Below are 18715 nucleotides of genomic sequence, written 5' to 3' on the forward strand. Positions count from 1 at the left end.
GTTCATAATACTAGTCTCTATCTGAGCATGTCTGAACATTTCCTAATAAGAGTTTATATATATCATTATATTTATATATTTTATATATATACACACAATATATATATATCCTTATTAAAACATAAAATTCCCTAAGGGGAAAACCTCTAAAAGCAACAGGAAGAAAGATCAAAAGGAGAAAAGCCCTATAGAGATGCAAAAGCTCAGAACAAAAGAGTAAGCCCACCAACAGGGCTGCCCTTCTGGCATCAGAGCTACTCCCTTTCCTCCTGCAAGGATTTTTTTAGTAAGAGCTTAAATGGAGCCTGAAAACAGATTCAAAGTGCTGACTACATGTTTGTTCTTTCCACAGTAAATATTTAAACACCAGTATATGCTTAGCCACGTGTGAAGGTAGAGCACCAATTAACACACAATTTGTGCCTTCAGAGATCACACAACCTGGGTACCACAAGGTCTTGTCATCTTTGATTAGACAAAAGAAAACCAATCCTGAACTATGAGAGCATTTTTAAAGCCTACAAAGAAAAGCCCCTCAGTAGCTTACTGAGCCCCTAAGCAGCATCCACACACAGGAGAGAGGCTGCTGACAGCACTTAATTCTGAGCTCTAAGCATTCTCGGGTAGGACTGGATGAGGGAAGAGGACAGAAAACAATCATGTGGTCACTCTAAGTTCATTTGCCACAAAATTAAGAGACATAATATTATTCCACTCAGTTGTGCTTAAAGCTACAGAATTAAGAAATCTGGCCAGGCACAGTCATTCATGCCTGTAATCCCAGCACTTTTGGAGGCCAAGGTGGGTGGATCACCTGGGGTCGGGAGCTCGAGACCAGCCTGACCAACACGGAGGAACCCCGTCTCTACTAAAGATACAAAATTAGCCAGGCGTGATGGCGCATGCCTGTAATCCCAGCTACTCAAGAGGCTGAGGCATGAGAATCGCTTGAATCTGGGAGGCAGAGGTTGTGGTGAGCCAAGATCACGCCATTGCACTCCAGCCTGCGCAACAAGAGCAAAACTCCCATCTCAAAAAAAAAAAAAAAAAAAAGGAAGAAAGAAATTTGGAAAATCGGTTGGGCGCAGTGGGTCACGCCTGTAATCCCAGCACTTTGGGAAGCAAAGGCGGGCATATCACAAGGTCAGGAGATTGAGACCATCCTAGCTAATACGGTGAAATCCGGTCTCTACTAAAAATACAAAAAATTAGCCGGGTGTGGTGGGTGCCTGTAGTTCCAGCTACTCAGCAGGCTGAGGCAGGAGAATACCATGAACCTGGGAGGTGGAGCTTGCAGTGAGCCAAGATCGCACGACTGCACTCCAGTCTGGGTGACAGAGCGAGACTCTGTCTCAAAAAAAAAAAAAGAAAAAAGAAATCTGGAAAATTGATTCACAGTATTTGGTACACAGGGAAAGAAATATAAGCTAGAGCTGTTTCACACATTCATGAAAAAAGAAAGTTGACATAAATAATATAAACATAAGCATAAAATCCAAGATGAGGCCGGGTGCGCTGGCTCAGGTCTGTAATCCCAGCGCTTTGGGAGGCCAAAGTGGGTGGACCAATTGAAGTCAGGAGTTTGAGACCAGCCTGGCCAACATATTGAAACCCTGTCTCTATTAAAAAATATAAAAATTAGCCAAGTGTGGTGGTGCATGCCTATATTCCCAGTTACTTGGGAGGCTGAGGCATAAGAATCGCTTGAACCCAGGAGGCAGAGGCTGCAGGGAGCAGAGATTGCACCACTGCCCTCCAGTCTAGGAGACAGAGCAAAATGCCATCTCAAAACAACAACAACAACAACAACAACAACAAAAATCCCCCAAGACTATAAAGTATTAGAAGAAAATATGAAATACACATCTGTAACTCGGGGGTAGAGAGTGTTTTCTTACACAAGACCCAGAAATGAATAGATTAGTAAATCTAACTACATCACAATTATTACATGGTTGAGTGCAGTGGCTCATGCCTATAATCTCAGTACTTTGGGAGACTAAGGCAGGAGGATGGCTTCAACCAGGAGTTTGAGACCAGCCTGGCAATATGTGAGACCTCATCTCCACAAAAAATTAAAAAACTAGCTGGACGTGATGGTGCATGCCTGTAGTCTCAGCTACTTGGGAGGCCAGAGGCAAGAGGATCACTTCAGCCCAGGAGGCACAGGTTACAGTGAGCCATGATCGTGACACTGCACTACAGCCTAGGTGACAGAACGAGATCCTGTCTCAAAAAAAAACAACTACCATATGACCAAAACACCACAGAGCACTTTTTTTTTTTTTTGAGACAGAGTCTCACTCTGTGACCCAGGCTGGAGTGCAGTGGTGTGATCTCAGCTTACTGTAAGCTCCGCCTCCGGGGTTCACGCCATTCTCCTGCCTCAGCCTCCCGAGTAGCTGGGACTACAGGCGCCTGCCACCACGCCTGGCTAATTTTTTTGTATTTTTAGTAGAGACAGGCTTTCACCATGTTAGCCAGGATGGTCTCGATCTCCTGATCTCGTGATCTGCCCACCTCAGCCTCACGCAGCAAATTTTTAAAAGCAGGACTTAAAGAAAGAAAAGTTCTTGCCCACTCAGAATAATAAACTTAAAAGAAACGCTGTGTCCAAGGATCGTGCCAGTCCGATGAGAGGAAGATACTGTAATTTGTGAATTGTTTCCCTTGGCTCAGAAGACCATAAGAACCAGCCAGGCACGGTGACTCACACCTGTAATCCCAACACTTTAGGAGGCCAAGGCAGGAGGATTACTTGGGGCCAGAAGTTCAAGACCAGTCTAGCCAACATGGCGAAACCCCATCTCTACAAAAAATACAATTATTAGCCGGGCGTGGTGGCATGTGCCTTTAATCCCACCTACTCAGGAAGCTGAGGCAGGAAAATTGCTTGAACCCAGGAGGCGGAAGTTGCAGTGAGCCGAGACTGTGTCATTGCACTCCAGCCTGGGCGACACAGTGAGACTCCATCTCAAAAAACAAAACAAGATGGGCACAGTGGCTCACGCCTGCAATCCTAGCACTTTGGGAAGTCGAGGCGGGCGGATCACCTGAAGTCGAGAGTTCGAGACCAGCCTGACCAACATGGAAAAACTCCATCTCTACTAAAAATACAAAATTAGCCAGACGTGATGGCGCACGCCTGTTATTCCAGCAACTTGGGAGGCTGAGGCAGGAGAATCGCTTGAACCCGGGAGGTGGAGGTTGCGGTGAGCCGAGATCGCACCATTACACTCAAGTCTGGGCAACAAGAGCGAAACTCCATCTCAAAAAAACAAAACAAAACAAACAAAAAACCCAAAACGAAACAAAACAAAACAAGAAAAGATTTTCAAGGTTGCTCTCTTAGAGGCCACTACTGAACTTCAGGTTTTCCTACACAATTTTTATATGCACCCCCAAGTGAATTTGGCAGAAAACCTGCAGGTGGCGAGGCACTGGGCCCGGGATGGGCCGGGCAGCCTGAACACTTGAGCGTCATAGGCGTCATAATCTACTTGGATGGGAAGGGCGTTCTCAGATTCTTTTGGACTTCCGAGAGCTGAAATACACAAATAACATAAATTGTTATCAAATACATTTCAAACAGATGCCTGAAAGCTAAAATACACAAATAATATAAATTGTCATCCAAATACATTTCAAACAGATGCCTTCAGATAATCTTCACCAAAATCTGCAAGGTACAGGTGATCACCCTCTCCCCATGAAAAAATGGGGTAACAACCTATTCATCAAGTTGAGTCTATATCACGTGTATGTCAAAGCAATATAGAACTGTATAGCACTAAATAAAGGCAAGGTGTGGATAGCATTTCATTCTTTTGTGACCCTTCTTAAAATAAATCATCTTAATATGTTTAGTAGTTTAAAACTTTCTACCTGATCCCTACAAATGGCCGATGGAAAAGAAAAACAAGTTTTTTTCATTTTGCAGATGACAGGAAAAAATATAAGGTCATTAAGGGATCCTACAAACATGACACAAAGGGAACTCAGGTCTCCTGATTTTTCCACAGATTTTTTATGGGACTTCACATAGTTTTGTTGTCATGGGTTAGCTGATGTTCTTTTTTGTTTTTTTTGAAACAGAGTCTTGCTCTGTCACCCAGGCTGGAGTGCAATCGTGTGATCTCGGCTCACTGCAACCTCTGCCTCCTGGGTTCAAGCAATTCTCCCGCCTCAGTCTCCTGAGTAGCTGGGATTACAGGTACCCGACATCATGCCCAGCTAATTTTTTTGTATTTTTGTAGAGACGGGGTTTCACCATGTTGGCAAGGCTGGTCTTGAACTCCTGACCTCAGGTGATCCACCCACCTTGGCCCCCTAAAGTGCTGGGATTACAGGTGTGAGCCACCGCACCCGGCCAGCTGACTCTCTTTTTAAAAGCAAGAAAAAAAATCTCAAAATACTCACATGTATCACGGCCATTTTTTGCTTTCTCAGAGGCAGGCTGAAAAATTAAATAGATAATTAATCACTCCTTCCTTTGCTAGAAAAGAACTTATCACAAGGCATCGTGTGTATGTGCTGCTCTCAGGGTAGAGAGCCTGTAACTGATGGAAAGGCAGGAGCTAACATCTGACACCTACCTACCACGGTCCTTTATTCCCACATCACATCTTATTGACTCTCACAACCCTGTCCAGTGGGGGAATGGACTCCCCCTTACAAGTGGGGATATTCAATTGCAGAGAGAATCAGGGACTTTACCCAAAGCCACACATTCAGCAGGTGGCAGAGCCAAAATTCAAGCCCAGATCTTTAGATTCTTGGTCAATCCACTGTTGTGTTTGTGCCACCACAGCTAGGTCCCACCTGACCCAAATGCTGCATGCTTCCCCCTTCACTATGGTGCTGTCACCTGTCTGCCTGAACCTACCAGAGCTGAGCACTCTGTTGATCACCCAATTTGCTGAAATCAAGTACAAGGGTAGAGGAAAAAAACTAATAGAGCTATCACTTTTACATTTTCTTAAAATCTTTTCAGATGAAATAAATAAATAAAGGCCAGGCACAGTGGCTCACGCCTATAATCCCAGCACCTTGTGACTCCAAGGCGGGAGGACTGCTTGAGCCCAGGAGTTTGAGACTAGCCTAAGCAACATAGTGAGACCCCATCTCTATTTATATAATTTTTTTTTGGTAATCTTTCAGGACCCTGAAACCTTTCACAACAATACTAACTCTTGCTTCTTTAAAATAATCATGGTAGCCAGGTACAATGGCTCATGCCTGTAATCCCAGCACTTTGGGAAGCCAAGGCAGTCAGAATACCTGAGGGTGTCAGGAGTACCAGCTTGGCCAACATGGTGAAACCCCGTTTCTACTAAAAATACAAAAATTAGCTGGGCGCGGTGGCTCACACCTGTAATCCCAGCACTTTCGAAGGCCAAGATCGGTGGATCACCTGAGGTCAGGAGTTCAAGACCAACCTGGTCAACATGGTGAAACCTCTTCTCTACTAAAAACACAAAAAAATTAGCTGGGCGCAGTGGTGGGCACTTGTAATCCCAGCTACTCTGGAGGCTGAGGCAGGAGAAGCATGTGAAGCCAGGAGGTGGAGGTTGCAGTGAGCCGAGATTGTGCCACTGCATTCCAGCCTGGGTGACAGAGTGAAACTCTATCTCAAAAATAAAATAAAATAATAAAATAAATAAAATAAAATAAAATAAAATAAAATAAAAAATAATACAAAAAGTAGCTGGACATGGTGGTGCACGCCTGTAATCCTGTAATCCCAGCTACTTGGGAGGCTGAGACAGGAGAATCACTTGAACTCTGGAGGCAGGGGTTGCAGTGAGCCAAGATCACGCCATTGCACTCCAGCCTGGGCCAGAGAGAGACAGACTCCATCTCAAAAAAAAAAAAAAAAAAAAAATTAGACAGGCATGGTGGCATGCACCTGTAGTCCTACCTACTGGGGAAGCTGGGGCACGAAAAATGATTGAACCCAGGAGGCAGAGGTTGCAGTGAGCCGAGATCCCACCACTACACTGGGCATGACAGAGCGAGACTCTGTCTCAAAAAAATAAAATAAAATAATCATGGTGCAGAGAAGTTTTTCCATGTTCTACTTGGCTGAGAATGCTTGTGGTGAAGGTAAGAGAGGCCCTTTCTGGACAGAATCCCATCTCCTAGCGTTTCACTATCTGACATGGCTTATGCGAGGAGTCCTCAGCTTGCTCCAAATTAGTATTTCCCCTATTAGAAGAGTGACATTAACAGCCCTCCCCGCTAAAAAAAGAAAAGGGAAGAAGTGGCCCTGACACACAGCCACAAATGGAGCAACCCTCAAGTGAATTCAGCTCCACTGGAAAGGGCAGGGGGGTGAGAGCACTCGGGTGTGGGGACTGCAAACATAACAGCCTGCTTTTCTTCTCACAGTACATCAAAACCACTTGTTCACGTTCTGGCCGGGTGCAGTGGCTCACACCTATAATCCCAGCACTTTGGGAGGCTGAGGCGGGCAGGTCACTTGAAATTAATAGTTTGAGACAAACTTGGCCAACATGTGAAACCCTGTCTCCACTAAAAATTCAAAAATTAGGCCGGGTGTGGTGGCAGGTACCTGTAATCCCAGCTACTCGGGAGGCTAGGGCACGAGAATTGCTTGAACCTGGGAGGCAGAGGTTGCAGTGAGCCAAGATCACGCCACTGCACTCCAGCCTGGGAGACAGAGCAAGATTCCATCTCAAAAAAACAAACAACAAAAAAAACACTTGCTCCAGTTCTTTAAACTTGCATTTTTATCAGTTGCAAATATATTCCATCAAGTGCATATTTCATAGTTCAGCCATTGCTCTATTGTTTTCAACTTCTATTATGAATAAAACTAAACCCAGATGTATTTGCATATAATCACTTCAATTATTTCCTGACACCACATGCCCCAAAATGGAAGTGCCTGGTCAAATAGCATAAACATTTGCTTTCAATACACAAGGCTGAAATGCTTTGCAAAAGTAACATACACCAACCAGGTACTCCAGTGTCAATTTCACCACACTTTTTGTAGCATGTGGTATAATTATTAATATATTTTAAACCTCTTTGGAAAGAAGAAAATAAGAACTCCCATTCTTGCTACAATTTTCATTTATTTTCTTGGTTTGTTTGTTTCTAGAGACAAGATCTCAGTCACCCAGGTTAGTGTGCGATGGTACAATTATAGCTCACCACAGCACTGGATTCCTGGGCTCAGGCAATCTTCCCATTTTAGCCTCCCAAGTAGCTGGGACTTACAGGTATGTGCCACCCTACCTGGCTAATTCTTCTTTAGTTTTTGTAGAAATGGGGTCTCACTATATTTGTTGCCCACATTGGTCTCAAACTCTTGGCTTCAAACAATCCTCCTTCCTCAGCCACACAAAGCACTGGGGTTACAGGCAAGAGCCTCTGTACTCAGCCAGAATTTTCATTTCTTTATACTAAGATCTGACCTTTTGCCCAGGCGCGGTGGCTCAAGCCTGTAATCCCAGCACTTTGGGAGGCCAAGACGGGCGGATCACGAGGTCAGCAGATCGAGACCATCCTGGCTAACATGGTGAAACCCTGTCTCTACTAAAAAATACAAAAAAACTAGCCGGGCGAGGTGGCGGGCATCTGTAGTCCCAGCTACTCGGGAGGCTGAGGTAGGAGAATGGTGTAAACCCGGGAGGCGGAGTTTGCAGTGAGCCGAGATTGCGCCACTGCACTCCAGCCTGAGCGACAGAGCAAGCGAGACTCTGTCACAAAAAAAAAGAAAAAAAAAAAGAAGATCTGACCTTTTTATCATATTTCCCCTTTGCTGCAATGCATATCTGTATCTTTGTCTTTATTCCCACTGGTATCTGAGTGACATCAGCATCTGAATAAAACAGTCATGTCATAATAAAATGAACTCTTGAAAAACAAAAAATGAACTCTTAGTCTTGGTCATATTTCTGCCAAAGGTATTTCATGCAGTCTGGCTTTGGCCTTGTTATTTATTTATCTAATATATAAAGTTATAAAGTTTGGGGATGAATTTCTTAACCCTGTTCATGGCCATGGGGGAAGATGAGGGTACCTCAGGACTAAAATAACCCTATCAGTGTGTGACAGTCCACAAAGGCTCTCTGCTGATTAATGCAATCTACCTTCTTGGCTGGGCAGAATGGCTCATGTCTGTAATCCCAACACTTTGGGAGGCTGAAACAGGAGGACTGCTTGAGTCCAGGAGCTCAAGATAAGACTGGACCACATGGTAAGACCCCGTCTTAACAAAAATAAAAACCTACCTTCTTTCCTGCCAGTTTTATTCGTGGGGTGAAACTATTACAAAAGAGCTGGCTTTTGGATGTGTAGAAACTGTAAAAGAAACAAACAGAGTCATTAATCTAAATCCTCTTTATTTTAAAAACTCAAAACACAGTTAAAATACTAGGCATGGATCAGCCCTCCTGAGATGGGCTTTGTTCTCAGCTTCACTGATCTTCCCAATTTTAACTTCTTTTGCAAGAAGTCACTACAAAACATTAGTTATATTTTGTTTTTTGGTAGAGACAGTCTGGTTACAACATTGATCAAAATGGTTTCAAACTCCTGGCCTCAAGCGTTCCTCCCACCTCAGCATCCCAAAGTACTGGGATTACAGGCATGAACCATCGTGCCCGGTCTGAAATTGCTACTTTTGTAGGTCAAAAACAGTCTAATATCATGATATCAAATAGTATAAATTAATAGCTGCAGCTTTGCCATGAACTTGCTGTTCAAGACCAGGTTGGCCAACACAGTGAAACCCTGTTTCTACTAAAAATACAAAAATTATCTGGGTGTGGTGGCAGGCACCTGTAATCCCAGCTACTCAGGAGGCTGAGACAAGAGAATTGCTTGAACCCGGATGGTGGAGGTTGCAGTGAGCCAAGATCGTGCCACTGCACTCCAGCCTGGGCGACAGAGCGAGACTCCATCTTAAAAAAGAAAGAAAGACAGACAACCCAGAGAAGGAGAGAATGCTCTGGAAGCACTGAAGAAAAAGTGGCTATTAGTTATCAGGGCAGCACAGAAGTAATTCACAGAAGAGAGATGCTGGAGTTGGATCTTGGAAGAAAATAGGCATTTTCAAGAGAAGGGTAGGTGGAATAAAGATTAGTGTCATAGTTCAAAAAGATGAGGCACTGGCACTAGCAGAGGGATGAGAAAAGCCATCCCTGAGCTGGAACTAGCAGGAACACTGAAGTCTTATCCCATAAAGAGGCGCGGGGACTTATCCAGAGCTGAAGGAAGTCAAGCACAAATGCTGGTCTTCTACGGTCTGTGGGAGTTGGGAATAGAAGGACTTGGGAACAGCAGTGGAAGTAAGTCAGTCCTTAAAATTTTGTTTTTATTCTTTTTCACCATAGACTGTCCATATGATACTGCTACTGCTTTGTGTGTAGAGAGCTTTGAGCAAATGTTAGAACTTGGTTTCCACATCTTCTTGACAAAAGGTTTAGTGCTATAATAAGAACTTAACAAATGTAAAGAAAAATGGCAAGGAAGCTGTCAAAAATCTTATCACCTACTATTGATCGAGATCGCACCCACCTGTGGTTTATCCAATGAGGGATATTATAGTCATCGCCCAGACGAGAATCCCGGGGAGCACTCCGATTATGGAGCTGCAAGGAGAAAAATGAGAGCACAGATAAGCTACAGAACAAATAGGATGCGGAACTGCTCTAACTTTTCTGTTTTTGGGGTTTTTAAAAAAAATTTTTTAGGGCCAGGCGCGGTGGCTCAAGCCTGTAATCCCAGCACTTCGGGAGGCCAAGGTGGACGGATCAACTGAGGTCAGGTGTTTGAGACCAGCCTGGCCAATATGGTGAAACCCCGTTTCTACTAAAAATACAAAAATTAGCCAGGCGTGGTGGCAGGTGCCTGTAATCACAGCTACTCAGGAGGCTGAGGCAGGAGAATTGCTTGAACCCGGGAGGCAGAGGTTGCAGTGAGCCAAGATCACGCCACTGCACTCCAGCCTGGGGGACAAGAACAAGATTTTGTCTCAAAAAAAAAAAAAAAATTTTTTTTTAGAGATGGAGTCTTGCTTTGCTGACCGGGCTGGAGTGCAATAGTTATTCATAGGCATGTTCATAACAAACTATACCCAAACTCCTAGGCTCAAGGGATCTTCCCACTTCAGCCTCTCGAGTAAGTAGGACTATAAGCGCATGCCACAGCGCCTGGATTTTTTCTCTTTCTAACTATACTCAAACTGGCCAAAATCTAATTACCTTGAACAATGGGACAGCATGTAACGGTTGCTCTCCCATACACACCAAGTCCACACCAATTCCTAAAAAAATAAAAGACAGAAAGAGTTGTGGGGAGGGAATGGCAGAGACAAGCATCCCTATCTATAAATCATGTTATTTAACTGTGTATTAGGCAAAGCTAACTTACCATTGTATGATTTATAACCTCATAGTGCTGCCTATGCAGCAAAGAAGTAAATACACTTTTTGAGACAGTCTCGCTCTGCTGCCCAGGCTGACGTGCAGTGATCAGAGATCACAGTTCTCTGCAACCCCTGCCTCCTGGGTTCAAGCAATTCTACTGCCTCAGCATCCCAACTCCATCTTGTTGATGAAACAAATCAAATTGTGAGGTGTGGGGCTGAGTTGGGGATACGAGGCACATCATGGAGGGAGGACTGGACTAGATTGTCCGATAGTGCATCTGAAAACGGGCTGACAGCACATGGGTCCCTTGAAATCATCCCTCCAGGAAGGCTTCTCTAGTGCCAAATATATTTGGGAAACTCAGAGTACCCTGATACACCCTTTAGAGAAAAACAACCTACACTAACATATTAAAAACGGAGGAAGACCTGTCATTATGGAACCTGCTTATCTTTGCATGACCCAGCATTTCCCAAACTGATTTGACCATGAATCTTTAGCACCTGACGCCTATTGACATCCACAGATGTTGTGACACACAGAACACTATACAGAGCTCCTCACACTCTAAGAAGTCAGTGAAGCTCACAGTTCTAAGGGAAAAGCAGGCTAGGAACATGTGGAGACAGGGCACAAACCAGAGAGCATTACCATTATCTATCATCCGCTGCTTGGTCAAGATCATGAGTAGGCGGTCCACTTCAAAGACACCCACCCCGGGCGTGATCACCACTGACATCTGCCCCGTTCGGTCAAAGTTGCGGTTGATGTAATGCTTATCAAACACTAGAAATAAAACAAAAATTCCACAATAATGATGTTACAGTTTTTCAGAACCCGTCACAAACAAGCATCTCTACACTCTCAGAGCATTCTGCCCATATTTTTATTTTATTTTATTTTATTTTGAGACAGAGTCTTGCTCTGTCACCAGGCTGGAGTACGTTGGCGTGATCTGGGCTCACTGCAACCTCCGCCTCCTGGGTTCAAGCAATTCTCCTGCCTCAGCCTCCTGCGTAGCTGGGACTACAGGTGCATGCCACCACACCTGGGTAATTTTTTGTATTTTTAGTAGAGACGGGTTCCACCATGTTGGCCAGGATGGTCTCGAACTCCCGACCTCAGGTGGTTCGCCCACCTCGGCCTCCCAAAGTGCTGGGATTACAGGCGTGAGCCACCGCACCCGGCCCATATTTTTATTATAGCAACTGCCACATTCTAGTTAAATGTATACACATCTATCTTTTCTATATTAAGAACTACTTGACCACATGAATAAGTCTCTGTCACCTTTGTTAATATACCTCATTGATGCCTAATACTTGCCCTGTGCAGCCTTAAATGCTCAAATTTCATGCTGTTAGGGCTGGGCACGGTGGCTCACACCTGTAATCCCAGCACTTTGGGAGGCCGAGGCAGGTGGATCACTTGAAATCAGGAGTTTTAGACCAGGCTGGCCAACATGGTGAAACTCCATCCCTACCAAAAAATACAAAAATTAACCAGACATGGTGGTGTGCACCTGTAATCCCAGCTACTTGGGAGACTGAGATGGGAGAATCACTTGAACCCAGGAGGCAGAGGTGGCAGTGAGCAGAGATCACGCCACTGCATTCCAGCCTGGGTGACAGAGCACAGAGCAAGACTCTGTGATCAAAAAAAAAAAAAAAAAAAAAAATCCATGCTGTTAATGAACACATCTATAAATGAGTCTGTAGTAAAACTTTTGATATATTAGATTATTTTATATATTATAATTATTTATTATATATATAAACTAATAATTAGATTATATAGATAACGTATTTAATTTAAGACACTATTTAAAAGAGTAGACGCTAAAATCTTGGGATGATTTTGTAAATCTGGCAAGTTCACTTTTTACTTCTAGCTTCGGATTCTTACTAGTGAAAAATCAGTGATATTCCAATATGACAAGAAGATTTACTAATAGGAAGACCTCATGCTCTAGAATCCCCCAGCAACCTGTGTACAGACACACTGGGAAGAGATATACACAGTGATGCGTGAATGTACATGCATCACTTCCTCCTCTGGCCGTGACAGATGGACCACCTAGCCTGGAGCTGGGCAGATCAGGACTTCTCTACCCAGCGCACTCGTGAATTCGCGGACACGGAGAGCAGAGACCGACTGGTTGCTGGAAGCTGAAATATGGCTTGCTCATGAATTCCTGCTGCTCATGGTCCCAGACCACTAAGGTTCTTCAACATGGCGTGTTTGAGCCTTTCCGGCTGCTCCACTTAAGCCTCTGTAGTCCTTACTCGCATTCCCTTGTTTGTTTACTAAACAGCTAGCATTTCTGGTTATTCTCTAAACAACTATATTCATCGCGATAACACCATACATGCTGGGCTAGGACCATGCCACTGCAACAATGGTTCCCCTTAAAAAAGAGGACAATGGGGGTCAGGAGGATAGTTCCTATGCTATTCTACTCTACTCTACTCTACTCTACCTACTTCTACTCTACTCTACTCTACTTCTAATTCTATTGCTATCTGTCCTTAACTCATCACCCCAGGCTTGGAATGCAGTGGCACAATCTCAGCTCACTGTAACCCTCCACCTCCCCAGGTTTTAAGTGAATTTTCCCTTCCTTGCTTCAGCCTCCCCAAGTAGCTGGTAATGACAGGCATTGCACCGACATGCGGCAAGTTTTTTTTATGTATTTTTAGTACAAGACACTGGCGCGCTTTTGCCCATGTTGCACGGCTGGTCTTGCTCCTGACCTCAGGTGATCCTACCTCAGCCTCGCGCAACAGTGCTGGTATTACAGGGTCAGCCATTGCAGCAGGACTAATTTATTATAAAAAAAAAAACAAAAAAAAAAATTTTTTCTTTTTTGAGATAGTGTCTTTTTCATATCACCCAGGCTGGAGTGCGGTGCGTGATCTCTGTCTCACCACAACGCTCCACCCTCCAGGTTCAAGTGATTCTCACTGTCTCAGCCCCTCCTGAATAGCTGAGATTACAGGTGTGTAGCGCACCGATGCCAGCTAACTCTTTGTGTATTTTTAGTAAGAGACAGGGTTCACCATGTTGCACCCAGGCTGGTGTCACACCCCTCCGGAACCTCAGTGATCGCTGCGCCCTTGACCTCCAAAGTAGCTGGGATTGATAGAGGTGTGAGTCATGGCACCTGGCTCACCTTTTGTAATTTGTTTTTTAACTAAGTTTATTTTTATTTTTAATTTTAAATTTTTATTTTTTTAAGTAGATTTTTAAAAATTACTCGGCATGAGGGATGGGGTGGAAAATAATAATCCGTGCAGTAAGTCCAAAACCTCAAGGAGGATCCTTTGCAGTTCCCTGAACCACCAGAACAGATGGATATTCACCGGTCAGAAGACAAGAGCTAAAATGTTGGTCGTTACAACCACCCAATGAGACAACTATTGTTTAATTTGGGGGCTGAATGGAGGCATCATCACTGGTGGTCTCAGGCATTCATAAGAGACCGAATAGCTGTCAAGAGGCCTTTAACCAGAGAACTTTTGAAATAGGAGTGGGGACAATGGAGGTTCAGTGTAGCTGCATTCTCGGGGTTAGGTTCTTGTCAGATGTTTACGAGTTAAGGGAACAGGTTATCAGTGTTTACCCCAACAGATCAGGACTTACACAGACCAGGAAATGTCCTGATGGCCCATAATACTTGTTTTTGTTTTTTGTTTTTTTTCTCTTTTTTTGAGTCTCGGAGTCTTCTCTGTGTCCAGGGCTGGAGTGCAGTGGCGCAATCTTGGCTCACTGCAAGCTCCGCCTCCAGTGTTCAAACCATTCTCCTGCCTCAGTCTCTAGAGTAGCTGGGAATACAGGACCTGCCACCATGCCCGGTTAATTTTTTGTATTTTTAGTAAAGACGGGGTTTCACCGTGTTAGCCAGGATGGTCTCAATCTCCTGACCTTGTGATCTGCCCGCGTTGGCCTCCCAAAGTGCTGAGATTACAGGCGTGAGCCACCGTGCCCAGCCCTGATGTCCCAATATCATAAGAACGAAAGCATTCTTAGTTTAAGTTTTGCGGCCAGGCGCAGTGGCTCACGCCTGTAATCCCAGCACTTTGGGAGGCCGAGGTGGGCGGATCACGAGGTCAGGAGATCAAGACCATCCTGGCCAACATGGTACATACAACTCTCTCTCTACTAAAAATACAAAAATTAGCTGGGTGTGGTGGCACGTACCTGTGATCCCAGCTACTTGGGAGACTGAGGCAGGAGAATCGCTTGAACCTGGGAGTTGGAGGTTGCACTGAGCAGAGATCACGCCACTGCACTGCAGCCTGGAGACAGAGTGAGACTGACTCAAAAAAAAAAAAAAAAAGACCGGGCGCGGTGGCTCATGCCTGTCATTCCAACACTTTGGGAGGCTGAGCTAGGTGGATCACAAGGTCAGGAGTTTGAGACCAGCCTGGCCAATACGGTGAAACCTCGTCTCTACTAAAAACACAAAAATTAGCCAGGCGTGGTGGTGCACACCTGTAGTCCCAGCTACTCAGGAGGCTGAGGCAGGAGAATCACTTGAATCTGGGAGGTAGAGGTTTCAGTGAGCCAAGATCACACCACTGCACTCCAGCCTGGAAGACAGAGCAACACTCCATCCCAAAAAATACAACAACAAAAAAAAGCATTAGGAGAAATACCTAACGGAGATGATGGGTTGATGGGTGAAGCAAACCACCATGGCACATGTGTACCTATGTAACAAACCTGCACGTTCTGCACATGTATCCCAGAACTTAAAGCATATTAAAAAACAAAAAGGCCAGGTGCGGTGGCTCATGCCTATAATCCCAACACTTTGGGAGGCCAAGGCGGGTGGATCATGAAGTCAGGAGATTGAGACCATTCTGGCCAACGTGGTGAAACCCTGTCTCTCCAAAAAATACAAAAATTAGCTGGGTGTGGTGATGCGCACCTGTAGTCCCAGCTACTTGGGAGGCTGAGGCAGAAGAATCGCTTGAATCCACGAGTCGGAGGTTGCAGTGGGCCGAGATTGCGTCACTGCACTCCAATCTGGTGACAGAGCAAGACTCCGTCTCAAAAAAAAGTAAGTTTTGCTTTAAAGAAAATAATATAGATTCTTGAGAAAGACAGCAGTTACACAAAGATGAACAATCCTTTGTCATGAGTGCTTGCAGAAGAGCACCTCTCCCCCATGACTGTTTGCTTTGTTACATATAAACCACCATGGTACCTAAGGAGAATGTGTTCCTCCTCCTGCTTTCAGAAATGCCCTGCTCTTTCTATGGAGTAGTCATGCTTTTATTCCTTTCTTTCTTTTTTATGAGACAGAGTATCGCTCTTGTCACCCAGGCTGGAGTATAATGGCACGATCTCGGCTCACTGCAACCTCTGCCTCCTGGGTTCAAGCAATTCTCCTGCCTCAGCCTCCCAAGTAGCTGGGATTATAGGTGTGCACCACCATGCCCAGCTAATTTTTGTATTATTATTAGAGACGAGGTTTCACCATGTTGACCAGGCTGGTCTCGAACTCCTGACCTCAGGTGATCCACCCGCCTCAGCCTCCCAAAGTGCTGGGATTATAGGCGTGAGCCACTACGCCCGGCCTATTCCTTAATATACTTGCTTTCACTTTATTCTGTGGACTCGCCCCCAGATTCTTTCTTCTGTAAGATCCAAGAACCTTCTCTTAGGGTCTGGATCAAGACACCTTTCCAGTAACATAGCCATGTGGTAGGCAAGATGCTGGCTCATTGGCTGGCATTCTTACTTACCATTGAATGACAGATTGATGGCCTCCAGGTAGTTTCCTTGTGCTGAGGTAGAATTGTCTCCTTGAGGAAAGCCCTCTGAAGTAAAATATACAAGAGAAAGAAAAACATCTCACGAAAGATGAACTCTCTTTTTTTTTTTTTAAGACAGAGTCTTGCTCTGTTGCCCATGCTGGAGTGCAGTGGTGCGATCTTGGCTCACTGCAATCTCCACCTCCCAGGTTCAAGCGATTCTCTTGCCTCAACCTCCCGAGTAGCCAGAACTACAAGCATGTGCCACCACGCAAGGCTAATTTTTGTATTTTTAGTAAAGACAGGGTTTCACCATATTGATCAGGCTGGTCTTAAACTCCTGACCTCGTGATCCGCCCGCCTTGGCCTCCGAAAGTGGTGGGATCACAGGCGTGAGCCACCGCACCCGGCCAAAAGATGAACTCTTAAATAAGTGGTGGCTGAGCATGGTGGCTCGCGCCTGTAATCCCAGCACTTTGGGAGGTGGAGGCAGGAAGATCGCTTAAGACGAGGAGTTTGAAACCAGCCTGGTCAACACAGTGAGACTCTGTCTTTACAAAAAATGAAATAATTATCTGGGCATGGTAGTGCGTGCTTGTCGTCCTAGCTACCCAGGAGATGGAGGCAGGAGGATTGCTTGAGCCCCAGGGGTTTAAAGTTAAAGTACGACTGCTCTACTCCAGTGCAGCCTAGATGACAGAGTGAGACCCTGTCTCAAAAAAAAAAAAAAAGTGGAAGCCATCTGGCTCCACAAGGCCTCACGCCCTGTATGAGGGACACTGTTGAACTTACTGCATAACGAAATATACAATTGGGATCCAACTGGAAACAGAAACCTGATCAAAAGCCGAAACTACACACAGCCATGGGAGAGATACAAGCACAAATCTCTTCTCTGTATCCCAGACCCCTCCTACACTTCCTGTCCCCGCCGCACCTTCTATTACATGAAAGCAGTACCTGCCTGTTCCAGTCGCACCAACACTGGATACTGGATGAAGAGTTTTTTAATGGTCACGAGAAGTGAAGTCCATTCTTCTCTTCTCTCATTTTGCACCACCACTCTGAAAAGAGTATTATCATAAAACGGATATTGAGCAGCTGATATGGTTTGGCTCTGTGTCACTCCCAAACTGCATCTCAAATTGTAATTCCTATGTGTCAAGGGAGGAACCTCGTGGGAGGTGATTGGATCATGGGGGTGGTTTCCCCCATGCCGTTCTTGTGATAGTGAGGGAGTTCTCATGATATCTAATGGTTTAAAAGGGGCACTTTCCCCTGTGCTTGCTCTTTTTCCTGCTTCACCATGGTAAGACATGTCTTGCTTCCCCTTCACCTTCCACCATGATTGTAAGTTTCCAGAGGCCTCCCCAGCCATGCAGAACCATAAGTCAATTAAACTTTTTTTTCTTTATAAATTACCCAGTCTTGGGTATGTCTTTATAGCAGTGAGACAATGGACTAATACAGCAACTTTAAATACAGAACATCAGGTTCCTTACAAGGTTTCAAAAAGAGTGTAATTGGAGTACAGTGAGCCAAGATCACACCACTGCACTCCAGCCTAGGTGAAAGAGCGAGACTCTGTCTCAAAAAACAAACAAAAAAAAGACTCAGTGAGCTTATTTTTCTGCCAATCCAATTGGGAAAGAAGCATTAAAAAAAAGAGGCTGGGTGCGGTAGCTCATACTTACTATTCCAGCACTTTAGGAGGCTGAGGCAGGTGGATAAAGAGGTCAGGAGTTCAAGACCAGCCTGGCCAACATGGTGAAACCCCGTTTCTACTAAAAATGCAAAAATTAGCTGGGTACAGTGGCAGGCACCTGTAATCCCAGCTACTTGGAAGGCTGAGGCAGGAGAATCACTTGAACCCAGGAGGCGGACATTTCAGTGAGCCGAGATCGAGCCACTGCACTCCAGCCTGGGAGACACAGCACAACTCCATCTCAAAAACAAAAAACAAAAAACGAAAAAAAACCTTCAGTGTTGGTGAGGACACAGAAATTGCTGCTAGGAAAACAGGATCTTCTACTTTAATGGAGGGTACATTGGCTATACAAATAGCCTTTACAACACAGACCATTCTTTGACCTAATAGTTCCATTTCTGGGAATTTATAATAAAACTAAAGATATGCTTAAAACTTATCTGTAAGAATGTTCACTGGCAATACTGTTGAGAATAGCGAAAAGCTGGAAGTCACCTCAATTTTCAACAATACTAACCCAATGTAATTTCTACTTAAAAATAAAAAATGATACAGTGGGCTGGGCGCAGTGGCTCATGCCCGTAATCCCAGCACTTTGGGAGGCCAAGATGGGCAGATCATGAAGTCAGGAGATCGAGACCATTCTGGCTAACATGGTCAAGCCCATCTCTACTAAAAAAATACCAAAAAAATTAGCCAGGTATGGTGGCTGGCGCCTGTAGTCCCAGCTACTCGGGAGGCCGAGGCAGGAGAATGGTGGGGACCCAGGAAGCAGAGCTTGCAGTGAGCCGAGATCACACCACTGCACTCCAGGCTGAGCGAGACTCTGTCTCAAAACA

General features: G+C 44.9%; 1 protein-coding gene across 1 annotated transcript in view; it reads right to left on the bottom strand.

Moving 5' to 3' along the window:
- The window catches only part of DEPDC5 (DEP domain containing 5, GATOR1 subcomplex subunit), a 159907-nt gene that overhangs the window by 97904 nt on the left and 43288 nt on the right, over nucleotides 1–18715 (bottom strand). Inside the window, 8 exon segments of the mRNA XM_017868941.1 lie at nucleotides 3424–3544; nucleotides 4420–4456; nucleotides 8265–8334; nucleotides 9553–9626; nucleotides 10239–10300; nucleotides 11058–11192; nucleotides 16160–16234; nucleotides 17129–17232. Of these exon segments, the coding sequence (XP_017724430.1) occupies nucleotides 3424–3544; nucleotides 4420–4456; nucleotides 8265–8334; nucleotides 9553–9626; nucleotides 10239–10300; nucleotides 11058–11192; nucleotides 16160–16234; nucleotides 17129–17232 (678 nt within the window).

The sequence above is a fragment of the Rhinopithecus bieti genome, unplaced genomic scaffold, assembly GCF_001698545.2.
Source record: "Rhinopithecus bieti isolate Rb0 unplaced genomic scaffold, ASM169854v2 scaffold_4666, whole genome shotgun sequence".
In the NCBI taxonomy this organism is placed as follows: Eukaryota; Metazoa; Chordata; class Mammalia; order Primates; family Cercopithecidae; genus Rhinopithecus; species Rhinopithecus bieti.